This window comes from Xyrauchen texanus, chromosome 11 (genome assembly GCF_025860055.1).
Source record: "Xyrauchen texanus isolate HMW12.3.18 chromosome 11, RBS_HiC_50CHRs, whole genome shotgun sequence".
In the NCBI taxonomy this organism is placed as follows: Eukaryota; Metazoa; Chordata; class Actinopteri; order Cypriniformes; family Catostomidae; genus Xyrauchen; species Xyrauchen texanus.
In genome coordinates this window covers 31,738,711-31,753,996 of record NC_068286.1, presented here as the reverse complement: position 1 = coordinate 31,753,996, position 15,286 = coordinate 31,738,711, and the positions used below count along the sequence as shown (strand labels likewise).

Below are 15,286 nucleotides of genomic sequence, written 5' to 3'. Positions count from 1 at the left end.
ATGTAGGCTGTCATCCGCGCATTCTGACCGAAGCAAAGCGGGCGCATTTACTCGCGCAATTAATCGAAAGAGAAGTGCTGCTGGCTCGTGATGCGCGAATGGCTTGCACACAGCGCGAGTCTCATCACACTTTAATAGTGTTTAGCTTCCCATTCAGCTGATGAAAACACGCTGCGTAATCATGAGGAAGGATTTACATCAAGATGTAGATTGGAATGCACTTGCGGAATTTATATAAATATAGTCTACTCCTCTCTCGCTTTTGCGGGCATGCCAATGATTACCCCTCCACGTACCAATGCTGGAAGGTGTGCCATAGGTTGCCGAACGCTGTATTACACAATAGCCAGCATCTACATGACATTGGGTGATAGCCTAATCAGAAGCCACTTTTCAGATAGTTCTGCGCCCCTGAATTCACGACGGTTTTGACTTTTTTCCTGTCGTGACATTTATCACATTTATTGTGACTTTTTAATGCCAAAAAGCAGCAACATTTTGATGGTGTTTGTGGCAGCGGGGGCGTGGTCAAGCGCCCGTCCGGGAGAGAAAAGCGGTAAGGGCGCTCACACCTGAGCTAAAATGATGACTAACACCTGTCTCTAATTTCAGTAACATGAGGGCAGCAGTGACGGAGCATGGGAGCGACAACCCGTCCAAGAAAAAACCCAGAACCAGAGAGTGTAATAGAAAAATAAAAGCTTACCCCTTAAGCAGAGACTTGTTTCCGTCCCTTCCTTTGGGCGCGTCACATTGGTGCAGAAATCCGGGACATTTTTTTTTTTGGTTATGGAACAAGGTCGCCCCATAGAGTCCTCCCAGCTGGCGGAAATCCTCCAGTCCCTCGCCACTCTTCATCAAGGCCACCAACAATCCCTGCTTGAGCTCCGCCAGGATCAAGATCGGCGGTTCTTCGAGATCATGCGGGCTCAGGCAGAGGACCGACTTGCTATCCGGAGCCTCCTCAGCCAGGAGGCTGCGTCGGCCCCAGCCGCGACCCCGGACATTCGCGCTACGCTGCCCCCGCCCACGTTACAGAAGATGGGGGTAGCAGATGATCCTGAGGCCTTCCTCGACCTGTTTGAGAAGACGGCTGACATCTGGGGCTGGCCGCCCAAACAGTGGGCAGCCCGTCTAATTCCTCTCCTGTCCGGGGAACCACAACTCGCGGCACAACAACTGCCGGCGACTAACCTCCTGGCTTACTCTGACCTAAAGAGGGCCATTCTGCAACGGGTTGGTCGGAGCCCGGAGGAGAATCGCCAGCTCTTCCGGAGCATGAAGCTTGAGAAGTCCGACCGCCCGTTTGTGTTTGCTCAACGGCTCCGGGACGCCTGTCGGCGGTGGCTGCTCGCAGGGGACCGCGACGTCGAGGGAGTCATCGATCAGGTGGTACTGGAGCAATTCGCGCAACGACTGCCCAGGAGAACGGCGGAATGGGTCCAGTGCCACCGCCCGGCGTCGCTGGAGGCAGCTGTCCAGCTCGCGGAGGACCACTTGGCGGCGATACCGAGGGCGGATGAGCCCTCCCCCTCTCTCTCTCTCTCCCCTTCCCCTGTGTCTTCCCCTGCCTCCCCCTGCTCCCTCTCGCTCTGCTCTCTCCCCAGGGCCCGTTCCTGCCCCCCGCAGGCGTGGAGGATACACCAGGCCAGTTTCCCGGCCGTGGGAGAACCCACCTAACCCTTCTCCGTCCTTCAGCCGCTCTCCTCCTCAGGTGGTAGCGCCCGCCAGCACGGGTGCGGCCGTGGCGCCTGGGCCGGTCTGCTGGAAGTGCGGAGACCCGGACCACTTCCGGGATCAGTGTCCGCTGATGGAGGTGGGGACGGTGGTGCGGGTCTCCGATGTCCCGCAGGCTGCCCCCGGTCAGGCTGGAGTGTACCGGGTCCCGGTAAGGATCCAGGGGGTACATACCAAGCATTGATGGATACCGGCTGTAATCAGACCACCATCCACCAACGCTTGGTTCGACCCGGGGCTTTGGGCACAGCTAAACGGGTGAGGGTGAGGTGTGTGCATGGGGATATTCACAAGTACCCCTTGGTGACTTTAGCGATCAAATTCGGGAGCACAACATAGTGTGGAGGCAGCGGTTAGTTCCGCCTCACCCATCCGCTAATCTTGGGTACTGATTGGCCGAATTTTAGAAGTGTATTAGAGGGAGTTTGTGCGGATGGGTCCTGCATGAAAGTGAAGAGGTGTGTGATGTGCGATGCTTTGGCGGGGAGGCGGAGCGGGGCCGCCCTCGGCTGCTCCGAGTGACGAGGGAAGGGGCGAGGGGTCACCCCTCCTCACAGGGAGTTCCCTGAGGGGACTTTCCCTTGGAGCAGTCGCGGGATGAAACCCTTAAGCACGCTTTTGACCAAGTGAGAGTAATCGATGGTCAACAACTCCGGCCGGTATCGCCATCTCATATCCGTATTTTTCAGTTATTAAAGATCGGTTGTACAGAGTGACGCAGGACGCTCAAACAAAGGAGGAGCTGACACAATTGTTGATTCCACGGAGCCGCCGGAAATGGTTTTCCAGGCGGCTCACTATAATCCTATGGCCGGTCACCTAGGGGAACGGAAAACACTTTTTGTCTAATAGCCCGTTTCTATTGGCCGGGCATTGGCGGCGACGTCTGCAGGTGGTGTGCGGCGTGCCGTGAATGTCAGCTGGTAAACCCACCGGCCACCCCAAAAGCGCCTTTGCGCCCCTTCCATTGATCGAGGTTCCCTTCGAGAGAATTGGAATGGACCTCGTCGGGCCATTAGAACGTACGTCACGCGGACATCGCTTTGTGTTAGTCCTGGTGGTTTACGCAACGCGGTATCCGGAAGCAGTGCCTCTGAGCAACATCTCAGCACGTAGTGTTGCCGGGCACTCTTCAAGATAATCTCCCGGTGGGGGTTCGAAAGAAATCCTCACCGACCAAGGCACTACTTTTATGTCACGAACACTTTGCAAACTTTACGAACTATTGGGCATTAAGTCGATTCAGCACTAGCGTGTACCATCCGCAGACGGATGGACTGGTGGAACGATTTAATAAAACACTCAAAAATATGATTCAGTAAATTTGTGCACGAAGACGCTAGGAATTGGGATAAGTGGCTGGACCCCTGTTATTCGCGAGTACGAGAGGTTCCGCAAGCCTCCACGGGATTTTCCCCGTTTGAGCTGCTGTACGGGCGACGCCCACGCGGGGTCCTCGACGTCATCCGTGAAGCTTGGGAGGAGGGACCTTCTAATGCTAAAAATGAAATTCAATACGATCTTGATCTTCGAGCAAAACTCCACACACTGGGGCAATTAACACAGGAGAATTTGCTCGGGCTCAAGAACGCCAGCGCCGGCTGTATGACAGGGATGCTCAGCTACGAGAATTTGCACCGGAGATAAAGTACTTGTACTACTCCCAACATCGAAGCTCGAAATTACTTGCCAAGTGGCAAGGACCCTTTGTGGTCACACGACGAGTTGGGGATCTCGATTATGAGGTTAAACGTACCGATAGAGGGGCGCGTCAAATATATCACCTCAACCTCCTGAAATTGTGGAGGGAAGAGGCAGCCTCTGTGACGTTGGCAACGGTAGTTCCGGAGAGGGCGGAGCTCGGTCCGGAGGTAAACAAAGCCCGCAATCCTAATGCCCCGGTTCCTTGTGGAGACCACCTCTCCCCACGCCAACTCACAGAGGTTTCCGAACTACAAAAGGAGTTTGCAGACGTGTTCTCTCCCCTACCGGGCCGCACAGACATCATACAACACCACATCGAGACCGAGCCGGGCGTAGTGGTACGTTGTCGCCTCTATCGCTTGCCCGAACACAAAAAGAAAATAGTTCGGGAAGAATTGGACACGATGCTTGACATGGGAGTAATAGAAGAATCTCACAGCGATTGGTCCAGCCCGGTCGTCCTTGTTCCCAAGAGCGACGGGTCTGTACGCTTCTGTGTGGATTATAGAAAAGTCAACGCGGTGTCTAAATTTGACGCATACCCAATGCCCCGTGTTGATGAACTGCTCGATCGGTTAGGTACTGCTCGGTTTTATTCGACCTTGGATCTAACGAAGGGATATTGGCAGATCCCCTTGACACCAATATCCCGTGAAAAAACGGCCTTCACCACGCCGTTCGGATTACACCAATTCGTGATGCTTCCTTTCGGTTTGTTCGGGGCACCAGCCACGTTTCAGCGCCTCATGGATAGGATCCTCAGACCGCATACTGCTTACGCCGCTGCCTATCTAGATGATATCATCATTTATAGCAATGATTGGCAGCGGCACTTACAACATTTGAGGGCCGACCTGAGATCGCTGCGGCGGGCGGGCTCACGGCAAACCCGAAAAAGTCGCGCGGTTGGGCGTGTGGAGGTACGGTATCTGGGGTTCCACTTGGGTCATGGCCAGGTGCGTCCCCAAATTGACAAGACCGCGGCGATTGCGACTTGCCCTAGACCCAAGACCAAAAAGGGGTGAGGCAGTTCCTGGGGCTGGCTGGCTATTACAGACGGTTTGTACCTAATTATTCGGATGTCACCAGCCCGCTGACTGACCTTACTAAAAGGGGGCTCCAGATCCGGTCCAATGGTCGGAGCAGTGCCAACAGGCGTTTACACAGATTAAAGCTGCACTTTGTGGGGGCCGCTTTTGCATGCACCTGACTTCTCTCTCCCTTTTGTTTTGCAGACGGACGCTTCAGACAGAGGGTTGGGGGCCGTACTCGCAGGTGGTGGAGGGAGAGGACGCCGGTGCTGTACATTAGCCGGAAGCTCTCCTTGAGGGAGACTAAGTACAGCACCGTAGAGAAGGAATGTCTGGCCATCAAGTGGGCGGTCCTCACCCTCCGATACTACCTGCTGGGGCAGGCCTTCACCCTCTGCTCGGATCATGCCCCACTGCAGTGGCTCCACCGCATGAAAGATACTAACGCCCGGATCACCCGTTGGTATCTGGCCCTCCAGCCTTTTAAGTTCAAGGTGGTCCACAGACAGGGGGTGCAGATGGCTGCCGCTGACTTCCTCTCCAGAAATGGGGGGAAGTGGTAGGCAGGCCGGATGACGCCCCGGCCTGAGTCGGGCGGTGGGGGTATGTGGCAGCGGGGGCGTGGTCAAGCGCCCGTCCGGGAGAGAAAAGCGGTAAGGGCACTCACACCTGAGCTAAAATGATGACTAACACCTGTCTCTAATTTCAGTAACATGAGGAGAGCGGCATAAAAGGGCAGCAGTGACGGAGCATGGGAGCGACAACCCGTCCAAGAAAAAACCCAGAACCAGAGAGTGTAATAGAAAAATAAAAGCTTACCCCTTAAGCAGAGACTTGTTTCCGTCCCTTCCTTTGGGCGCGTGTCACAGTGTTCTTTTACCATTGCAGGAGCTCGAGGCCATTTCACTGCCACACCAGAGTCAGCTCCAGGCCATGTCACAGCCACGCCTCAGCCTGCTCCCTGCTATGTCACAGTCACGTCTAAGGACGCTCCATACCATGTAACAGCCACGTCTCAGCCTGCTCCATGTCATGTCACAGCCACGCCTCAGCCTTCTCCATGCCATGTCACAGCCATGCCTCAGCCTGCTTCATGTCACAGCCACGCCCCAGACTGCTCCAGGCCATGTCACAGCCAAGCTCCAGACTGCTCCATACCACGTCACAGCCGAACCGCAGTCTGCTCCATGCCATTTCTCAGCCAAACCCCTGTCTGCTCCATGCCATGTCACAGCCACGCCTCATTCTGCTCCATATAACAGCCACGTCTCAGCCTGCTCCATGTCAAAAGCCACGCCTCAGCCTGCTCCATGCCATGTCACAGCCATGCCTAAGCCTGCATTATGCCATGTCACAGCCATGCCTAAGCCTGCATTATGCCATGTCACAGCCATGCCTAAGCCTGCATTATGCCATGTCACAGCCATGCCTCAGCCTGCTCCATGCCATGTCACAGCCATGCCCCAGTCTACTCCATGCAATTTCTCAGCCAAACCCCTGACTGCTCCATGCCATGTCACAGCCACGCCCCAGTCTACTCCATGCAATTTCTCAGCCAAACCCCTGACTGCTCCATGCCATGTCACAGCCAAAACTCATGTCAATGTATTTTAGCCCTCATGTTTGCCATTGTCCTTTGTGGAGTATTGTTAATGTAACTTTGTTGTTGTTTTGCTTAAGCCAAGCCAAGCCAAGATGAAGTCAAGTCATGTTTTGTTTGTGTCAACTCTAGTTTAGTCATGTTCATGTTTATGTTTCATGTTTCTAGTTAGGGTTTTTGGATCTCACTTTTGTTTAATAAACTGCACTTGTGTTCAGTTCAGGTGCAAAATATTACAAACATCGTTATTACCACAACCAATTTGAGCTACTTTTTTCTAAGAATATTTGTCCTAAAATTTTATTTGCTGTTCATAGTTTACATAATGATTCAAATGCATTCAAATTTCACCAGAATGCAGGAAGTATCTCTGATACTCACATTTTCTTGGGAAAAAGTAAAATAAAAAAGTACAAATATACAGCTATAAAAGCTAAGCCCACTGTACTTGTGCTTCTGGATATCAGTTAATATTCTGCCCATGCGGTTTGAGCCTTATTATGATGATTGTCAGCCACTGATAAAGGACAATGCTGCCACTGACCTGCCTCTGTTTGCGGCAGCTGCCAATAAATTGTGCATTCAATGAATTGGCTGATATCTTTTTAATCAGATATGCAGTGTTACTGTCTTTGAAATGTTATTACGTCTCAGTGTTTAAAACATTATCATATTAGGGGATCTTCATTAATGCTAATGCCCTTTACTTTTTGAATCTTGACATCATAATTTTTTTTTCAGACCCTGTTCAGAACAACAGGTCTAGGGCCACAAACTGCAACACCATCTACAGGTTTGATAAAGAGTGCAAAACGACAAGGTGTCAGTGGCTTTAGGCCCTGCTGTTATGTCTTTCACAATTAGGATAAAACGGGAATAAGCACACACCAGTTCTGTATGATGTTATTGCTTTGGCTTCCAGTTATTCTGAGTATGTAGCCTATTTTAAGATCTTAATATCTGTCTTTAAGTCATGTACTTTCCCCCAGGATTTATAATTGATATGCTGCCAAAATATGTTTCTTGTAGAGCCCTTGGATCCACAGACTTGCTGATCACAGTGACAACACAGCAGACCAATGTGAACCCACATTCTGCCTTTTTGCACTCTAACTCTTTAAAACAATCTCCTTTAGCATAAACTGTAATAAACATTATTCACACTGTATAAAGACATTTCAGTCTTTGTTTCATTACTTCATGGTTTCAAATGTTACCATCTTCTTTTAATGGTTTTATACTTTCACTGTCCATTTATTTTCACTTTCTATTTATTACCTTCTTATATTTTACTGTAAATTACTATCAATTTAAATGAGTACTGATTTTGAGTAACTTTTTATGTCAATCAGGACCGATTGGCTGACATTTGCTTATGTCAATTTGCATCTGCTGTAGTAAAGGTTTCTGAAGTGTTTCTACACCTCCTCGATATCGTCCAATGACAGGCCGTCTTACATTCTCTTCGATTGGCACGTGGGAGAAGGGGTGTGTCTTATAACTGAGTCGAAAGTTCATTGGTTGCTCTCACGAGTCAACAGTCCAATGGCATTTTTTTAACTCGATTCTCAATTGGAGAAAAGAAAAACGAAAAAGAAAAGCCATCGGCAAATAACTTTTTAAAATGCAATTTAAAAGGTGCTTTTAAAGTGCATTAAAAAGTACATTTGAAGGATTAATTAAAGCACTCATTTATTGCTACATTTAATTATATTTTAAAGATAAATTAATATGATTTATTAAAGCACAATTTTATTGTTAAAAATAATGACATTTTTAAACATTCAGTACATTATTATTTATTATTATTATTATAAAATTTATTTATTTGTCCATTTACACACTGATTTATTTATTCAAGTTTTTATTTTCAGATTGATAATTTATTCCTTCATTCTTTTTTAATTAGCACTCCTGGGCTTCAGATGGTATGGATTGACAAATGGTAAAAGGAAAATTCAAACAATAAAGAAAAGTAACTGGCAAATGGGTGAAGAAAAGAAACTGCCAAATGCTTTTTAAAAACGCCATTTATAAGGTGCATTTAAAAATGACTCATTAATGTGCTGTCACGTTCCTCTGTTGTCTGCCCTGTGTCTCACTAGTCTGTTGTTAAAGAACTACACTTCCCAGTATCCACCTGTCATCATCACTGCCATTTTGTTCATTGTTCTCACCTGTGTCCAATTTAGTCATCACTCCCTGTGTATTTAAGCCCTGCTTCTTGTTTTCTCCTTGTCTGTCGTTGTATGTTGTCAAGCCTGGAATGTTTCTCCTGCCCGAGTTTACTCGTTTATGTTTGTTTCCTCATCGAGGGTTTTTCCTTTGTGTTTTGCCTGTTTACCTTTTTAATAAAAGTCTGCATTTGGATCCGCGTCTCCTCGCTGCCTCATTCGTTACAGAACGACAGACCAAACAATGGATCTAGCGGCTTTTTTCAATGAGCTGGCCCAAGCGGATCTGTCGATCCGCGAATACACTTACTTTTTTGTCGCCGTGACCAGCATTGGCGGATGGAGTGAGTAAGCGCTGTAAGCGACGTACCGAGTCGGCCTGCCTAACTGCCGGTGGCAAGAGTCGCCCGGAATCGAGGGTTACACCTGGCGGGAGTACGTCGGTCTAATCTTGTCGACGTTCGCAGCTGACCAACCTCCCCTCTCGATCCCGGGTGTGCTCTCCATGGGAATCAACACCTCCACGCTGCCAGCTTGGTCCGCTCCAGAGCCGGTGTGCCCAGCTTCCTCTGCTCCTGCGCCAGCGCGCTCAACCTCGTCAGCCCGAAGGAGGAGGAGGAGGGCAGAAGCTTCTGCTTGCTACTCCACGCCTGCCCCGGTCTGCGAGCCAGAGCCCTCGCCTGCCCCGGTCTGCGAGCCAGAGCCCTCGCCTGCCCCGGTCTGCGAGCCAGAGCCCTCGCCTGCCCCGGTCTGCGAGCCAGAGCCCTCGCCTGCCCCGGTCTGCGAGCCAGAGCCCTCGCCTGCCCCGGTCTGCGAGCCAGAGCCCTCGCCTGCCCCGGTCTGCGAGCCAGAGCCCTCGTCAGCCACGGTCAGCGAACCCAAGCCAACGCATACCACGGTCATCCAGCCAGCGCCTGTCGCCTCCGACGTCAGTGAGCCAGCGCCTGTCGCCTCCGACGTCAGTGAGCCAGCGCCTGTCGCCTCCGACGTCAGTGAGCCAGCGCCTGTCGCCTCCGACGTCAGTGAGCCAGCGCCTGTCGCCTCCGACGTCAGTGAGCCAGCGCCTGTCGCCTCCGACGTCAGTGAGCCAGCGCCTGTCGCCTCCGACGTCAGTGAGCCAGCGCCTGTAGCCTCCGACGTCAGTGAGCCAGCACCTGTAGCCTCGACCGTCCCTGAGCCAGCACCTGTGGTCTTGTCTGTCCCAGCGCCAGTAGCCATGACCGTCCAAGAGCCAGCGCCAGTAGCCATGACTGTCCAAGAGCCAGCGCCAGTAGCCATGACCGTCCAAGAGCCAGCACCAGTAGCCATGACCGTCCAAGAGCCAGCACCCCTCGAGCCTCCCAGGGCTCCTCCTTCCGAGCTTTCCAGAGCTCTGCCTTCCGAGCTTCCTGAGCTTTCCAGAGCTCTGCCTTCCGAGCTCCGCCTTCCAAGCTTTCTAGAGCTCCGCCTTCCAAGCTTTCTAGAGCTCCGCCTTCCAAGCTTTCCAGAGCTTCGCCTCTCAAGCCTCTCGAGCCACCCAGGGCTCCTCCTCCCAAGCCTCCTAGGACTCCGCCTCCCAGGGCTCCATCTCTCGTCTCTCGAGTCTGCCAGGGCTCCTCCTCCCGAGATTCCCAGGGCTCCGCCTCTCGAGCCTCCCTCTGCTCTGCCTCCTGAGCCTCCCACGGCTCTGCCCCCTGAGCCTCCTGAGCTTTCCATGGTTCCTTCTCCCTCGGCTCCGCCTCTCGAACCTCCCTCAGCTCCGCCTCTCGAACCTCCCTCAGCTCCGCCTCTCGAGCCTCCCTCTGCTCTGCCTCCTGAGCCTCCCACGGCTCCGCCCCCTGAGCCTCCCGAGCTTTCCATGGTTCCTCCTCCCTTGGCTCTGCCTCCTGAGCCTCCCACGGCTCCACCCCCTGAGGCCTCTGAGCCTCCAGAGCCTCCCTCGGCTCCGCCTCCTGAGCCTCCCTCGGCTCCGCCTCCTGAGCCTCCCTCGGCTCCGCCTCCTGAGCCTCCTACGGCTCCGCCCCCAGAGCCTCCTGAGCCTCCTACGGCTCCACCCCCTGAGGCCTCTGAGCCTCCAGAGCCTCCCTCAGCTCCGCCTCCCGGGCCTCCTGCGGCTCCGCCTCCTGGGCCTCCTGCGGCTCCGCCTCCTGGGCCTCCTGCGGCTCTGCCTCCAGAGCCTCCCGAGCCTCCTACGGCTCTGTTCCCAGAGACTCCAGAGCTTTCTAGGGCTCCACCTCCTGAGCTTCCTACGGCTCCGCCTCTCGAGCCTCCTACGGCTCGGCTCCCAGAACCTCCTGAGCCTCCTGACCCGGCCCCTATCTTGTGGCCTCCTCCCAGGCCCCCTGACCCGGCCCCTGTCCTGTGGCCTCCTCCCAGGCCCCCTGACCCGGCCCCTGTCCTGTGGCCTCCTCCCAGGCCCCCTGACCCGGCCCCTGTCCTGTGGCCTCCTCCCAGGCCCCTGTCTTGTGGTCTCTTCCCAGGCCCCCTGACCCAGTCCCTGTCCAGTGGCCTCCCCCCAGGTTCCCCAAACCTGTCCTTGCCCTGTGGCCAACTTCCAAGCCTCCTGAACCTATCCTTGCCCTGTGGCCAGCTCCCAGACCTCCTGAACCTATCCTTGCCCTGTGGCCAGCTCCCAGACCACCTGAACCTGTCCTTGCCCTCTGTGCCCCCTTGGACGTCCTGCCTGCCCTCTGTGCCCCCTTGGACGTCCTGCCTGCCCTCTGTGCCCCCTTGGACTTCCTGCCTGCCCCCTGTGCCTCCTTGATCTGTCGGTTTGCCCTTTGTGCTCCCTTGATCTGTCCCTTGTGCTCCCTGATGATTTTTTGTTTGGAGTATTTCCTTTTTTCTTTTTTCTGAGGAGCGTCTGGAAGCCGTTCCTTTGAGGGGGGGCTATGTCACGTTCCTCTGTCTGCCCTGTGTCTCACTAGTCTATTGTTAAAGAACTACACTTCCCAGTATCCACCTGTCATCATCACTGCCATTTTGTTCATTGTTCTCACCTGTGTCCAATTTAGTCATCACTCCCTGTGTATTTAAGCCCTGCTTCTTGTTTTCTCCTTGTCTGTCGTTGTATGTTGTCAAGCCTGGAATGTTTCTCCTGCCCGAGTTTACTCGTTTATGTTTGTTTCCCCATCGAGGGTTTTTCCTTTGTGTTTTGCCTGTTTACCTTTTTAATAAAAGTCTGCATTTGGATCCGCGTCTCCTCGCTGCCTCATTCGTTACATGTGCAATTTTATTGCTAAATTTAAGTACATTTTAAAACATTAATGAAATAAACACATTTAAATGTGTCTATTTAGTTGTCCATTTATAAATTGGTTTATTTATTCACATTTCTATTGTCAAATTAATAGATTGATAATTTATTCCTTATTCCATTTTTTTGTAAATGGCACTCCTGGGCTTCCATAGGCAAGTGTGGTGGCAAAGCTCATTTTTAGGATGCCAGCTGCCACCCAGTGCCACCCTTCTGGCCCCACCCCTGGCAGCATGAATGTTCTTCTAAACATCTCCTTTTGTGTTCCACAGAAGTCGTGCAGGTTTGGAACGTCAAAAGGGTGAGTAAATGATGACAGAACTTAATTTTGGGCGAACCATGTCTTTGATAAGTTTCTTGACTCTGGGTTTGTGTAGTATACTGCAGTGAGGATCTGCTCCAGCAGAAGAAAGATCTGCATTGGGAACTCCCTGCAAAGCGTGCTGCAACTTTCCACCCCGTCGAATCTGCAGCTCACGTTTGGAGAGAGAGGGAGACGCTGAAGAGCTGAGGGGAAAGAGAGAGAGGATTGAGTGTGCAGCAGAAAAGCTTGTGTTCGTGATCTAGGTTGAATGCAGTTGCTCGTGGGAACGCATCTGATCCAGAAAGAGTGAAAGTTTGACGCAGAAACATGAGAGAGTTTGTGTCGAGCTGCTGCTTGATCCTGCTATGTATCTGTGGCTCCTCGCAGTGTAAGTACAGTGTAAACAACACGGTTGTTCGTGTGTAGTGCACTAGTGTAATAACATTAGTTTAGGTCAAGAACAGTCGATAGGTTTACTGCTGTGCTCTTTGAAACGCTGAAGTTTACATGAGGAAAATTCAGTCGTGCTTCGCAGTAAATCTCAGGCGGTGTTAGTTTCACACTCGTCCTCTCTGTGATTTCTGTTCGTCTTACAGTGTCCTTGTCGCGGGAGGAGGCGAATGATTTCCTCCGCAGACACAGAAGAGCTTACCAGGTGTTTGAGGAGACCAAACAGGGTCATTTGGAGCGGGAGTGTGTGGAGGAGATGTGCTCAAAAGAGGAGGCGAGAGAAGTGTTCGAGAATGACCCGGAGACGGTAAGAGTACGGCTGGCATTTACATCAGTCCGCATACTGCAATATAAACGCCAAGAGTGACGAATACTTGGTTAATCGATGTGGTGAACAAATTAAATGTTTCTGTTTGAATCTGTCTGAACGCTGCATACTTCCATTTACTGCATTCTAACTACTGCATACTACCTTCTAATGTCTGTTAAGTGCGAAAAGTAGCGAATATTCGGTATCAGTGATGCATTTAGCTGTCCATATACTGTATACTACCATTTACTGCTGACTCTGTACTGCAAGAGTAGTGAATAAGCGGTTTCGTTGATTCGATAAACTACTTGGATCGATTTGGTGAAGTCATGAAATATTTCTTAGTTATTTCTGTTTAAATCTGTCAGTACGCTGCATTTACCATACCATTACCATCCATTTACTGCTGTCAAACTACTGCATACTACCTTGTAATGTCTGTATAGTGCAAAAAGTAGTGAATATTTCTTATCAGTGATTCATTTCTGTCCTTGTACTGCATACTACCATTTGCTTCTGTCTGTTTACTGCAAGAGTGGTGAATAAGCGGTTTAGTTCAGTGTTGACAGATTTTTCCAGAGAAACAAGCAACGTGGGATGGAAAAGGAAGTCAAATATATACTACCCATAGTTTTACAGCTGGGGCCTGGGAGATTTTTTTTATTTCATAGGGAACACTTGGGATAACTGTCACACTTTTTACTCCAGTGACTGTTGCACAGGGTAGGTGGTAAATTATTCAACACAATCCAGCAAAAAAAAAGCAAATTTCTAAAGAAAAATCCATGAATCAACAAAATATTAAACCTTTTTTTGGTAATCTAATATTGTAACTGATCAAATGCATAATTAATTATGACAAACGTATTGTTGCACATAAAAAAGTCATCCAGTGAAGACTTTTTTTTTACCTCTTTGTTTCTGGTTTTACCTGCTGATCCAGTTTACGAGGTGAGGCGTGAATATGCGCGAGAATAAGAGTTCTGTGCTTGTCGGTTTTTAATCTTCCTCTAGCTGTATGTAGAGTGCAGCTTGAACAGTAGGCAGGAGTATTTTACAACTGATATTAGTGGTGGATGTGAATATTCACAGACTGAATACTGAAAATAAGCCCTAAAATACGTAAACTGTGTCCGACCATACACAAGCGACTTTCTGAAAAAACATGGGCAAATTCGCTTATAATAAGCTGAATTGGCAGCTGGTTTAGTTGATAAACTTCAGATTTACAGCAATAATCATTGATCATTCGTGTCTGATTGACCTTTTGTGAGGGAAATGTAATGATTTTGTTTAGCATTTTCATGCCCTAGTAAGTGTGCACTCGATGGTGTTCTCGAATATGTTGTTTGGTAGCAGTGTTTGTGGTAAATCCAGATTAACTGCTACTTGACTATTTTATTATTCTATAGACTCTATAGAACCAGACATTGGAGTTTTTTTTTTGTTTTAAAGCTATTTGCAACTTGAAATTTGATTTTGAACTATGTATCAATTTAATCGCATCAATAATTTGCATCAGCCTACTCCTGAATATTCAAATATATTTATACATAACCACCCATATTCAGTTCAAACTGCACAGTTTGTTAATTTTCTTATACTGTAAGTTAAGTTTTAGTTTATTATTTATATTTTATATAGCCACCCAAATTCAGTTTTAGTTGTTTAAGTGAATATATACCTGTGAATATTCATAAATATCGCAATTGTGATGTCAGCCTGTGCGATTATTTGATGACAAATGCTGCGATTTTATTAAACAAATAAGTGCATGTGTGGACTTGACAGTCCATTCTCTCTGAGAGCTGTTTGCCCATTTTCTACACCGCTAATAAAAAGATGACCAATCAGTCTTAGTTTAGGGAGTGGCACGTGTGGTCATGTGAGTTTCCGGTGCTCAGCGTGGAGATAGATGCCAAGCAGACCGACACTGAACTGGTGGTCAGAAAAAATAACACAGAAACACAGATCACAGCTTGGCGATATGTCTTTATTTCGTCAATAATTAAAGTTTATATAATACGGGAGCGTAACATGTAAATAAGCACAACTCCAAAACTGTCATTCGCTGTGCGGTCCGAGCTGCTTCAACCAGTCTCAGAAGAGACACAATCTGAGTGGGAGTCAAGAACGGGAGATTTAAAGTTCCGCCGGCCGATGAGCACTCTAACATGGAGACTCTCGTCTCTCACCCCCGCCGCTGTCTGCAGCTTGCAATGTCATCATCATGAGATCATCATGATAAGATCAATCTTATGTGAAAAATAACACTAAAATTGCAACAACAATAAAATGTGTGTGTGTTTGTGTGTGTGTGTATATATATTTATTTATTAGTGTTGTCACGGTACCAAAATTTCAGTTGTCGGTACCAATACCAGTGAAATTTCACGGTACTCGATACCATTTTCGGTACCAAAGCAAAACACAAAAACAGGTTATTAAACACTCTTTTAATAACAAAGTCTACAAAACATTAGCAGCAGAACTAAGAACAAAAATATGCCATTGAGCAAAACTTTAATTTAAATATATTATATAACTGAACAATGTATGCTTAAAGAATTTTTGAACACTTATATAAGATTTGCTTCAACTTTTGCAACTTTTAATTTAAGTTTTTACCAAGTACTAAAAAACAAAACCTAAATAAACAAGTATAAAATAGAATGAATAAAAAACAATTTCCAAACTAATGTGCAAAGTGCTCTCTTATTAATAAAGCTGCATTTTGCCAT

The 15,286-nt window shown here is 49.2% G+C and overlaps 1 protein-coding gene across 2 annotated transcripts in view; it reads left to right on the top strand.

The window, feature by feature from the left end:
- The first annotated feature begins 11,696 nt into the window (after window positions 1–11,696).
- LOC127651444 (growth arrest-specific protein 6-like) overlaps window positions 11,697–15,286 on the top strand; it is a 68,580-nt gene continuing 64,990 nt past the window's right edge. For both annotated transcript variants that reach the window (XM_052137269.1, XM_052137268.1), the window contains exons 1-3: window positions 11,697–11,782; window positions 11,859–12,173; window positions 12,382–12,542. In XM_052137269.1, coding sequence (XP_051993229.1) covers window positions 12,113–12,173; window positions 12,382–12,542 — 222 coding nt within the window. In that variant the 5' untranslated portion in view covers window positions 11,697–11,782; window positions 11,859–12,112. The remainder of the gene's footprint in view (window positions 11,783–11,858; window positions 12,174–12,381; window positions 12,543–15,286) is intronic.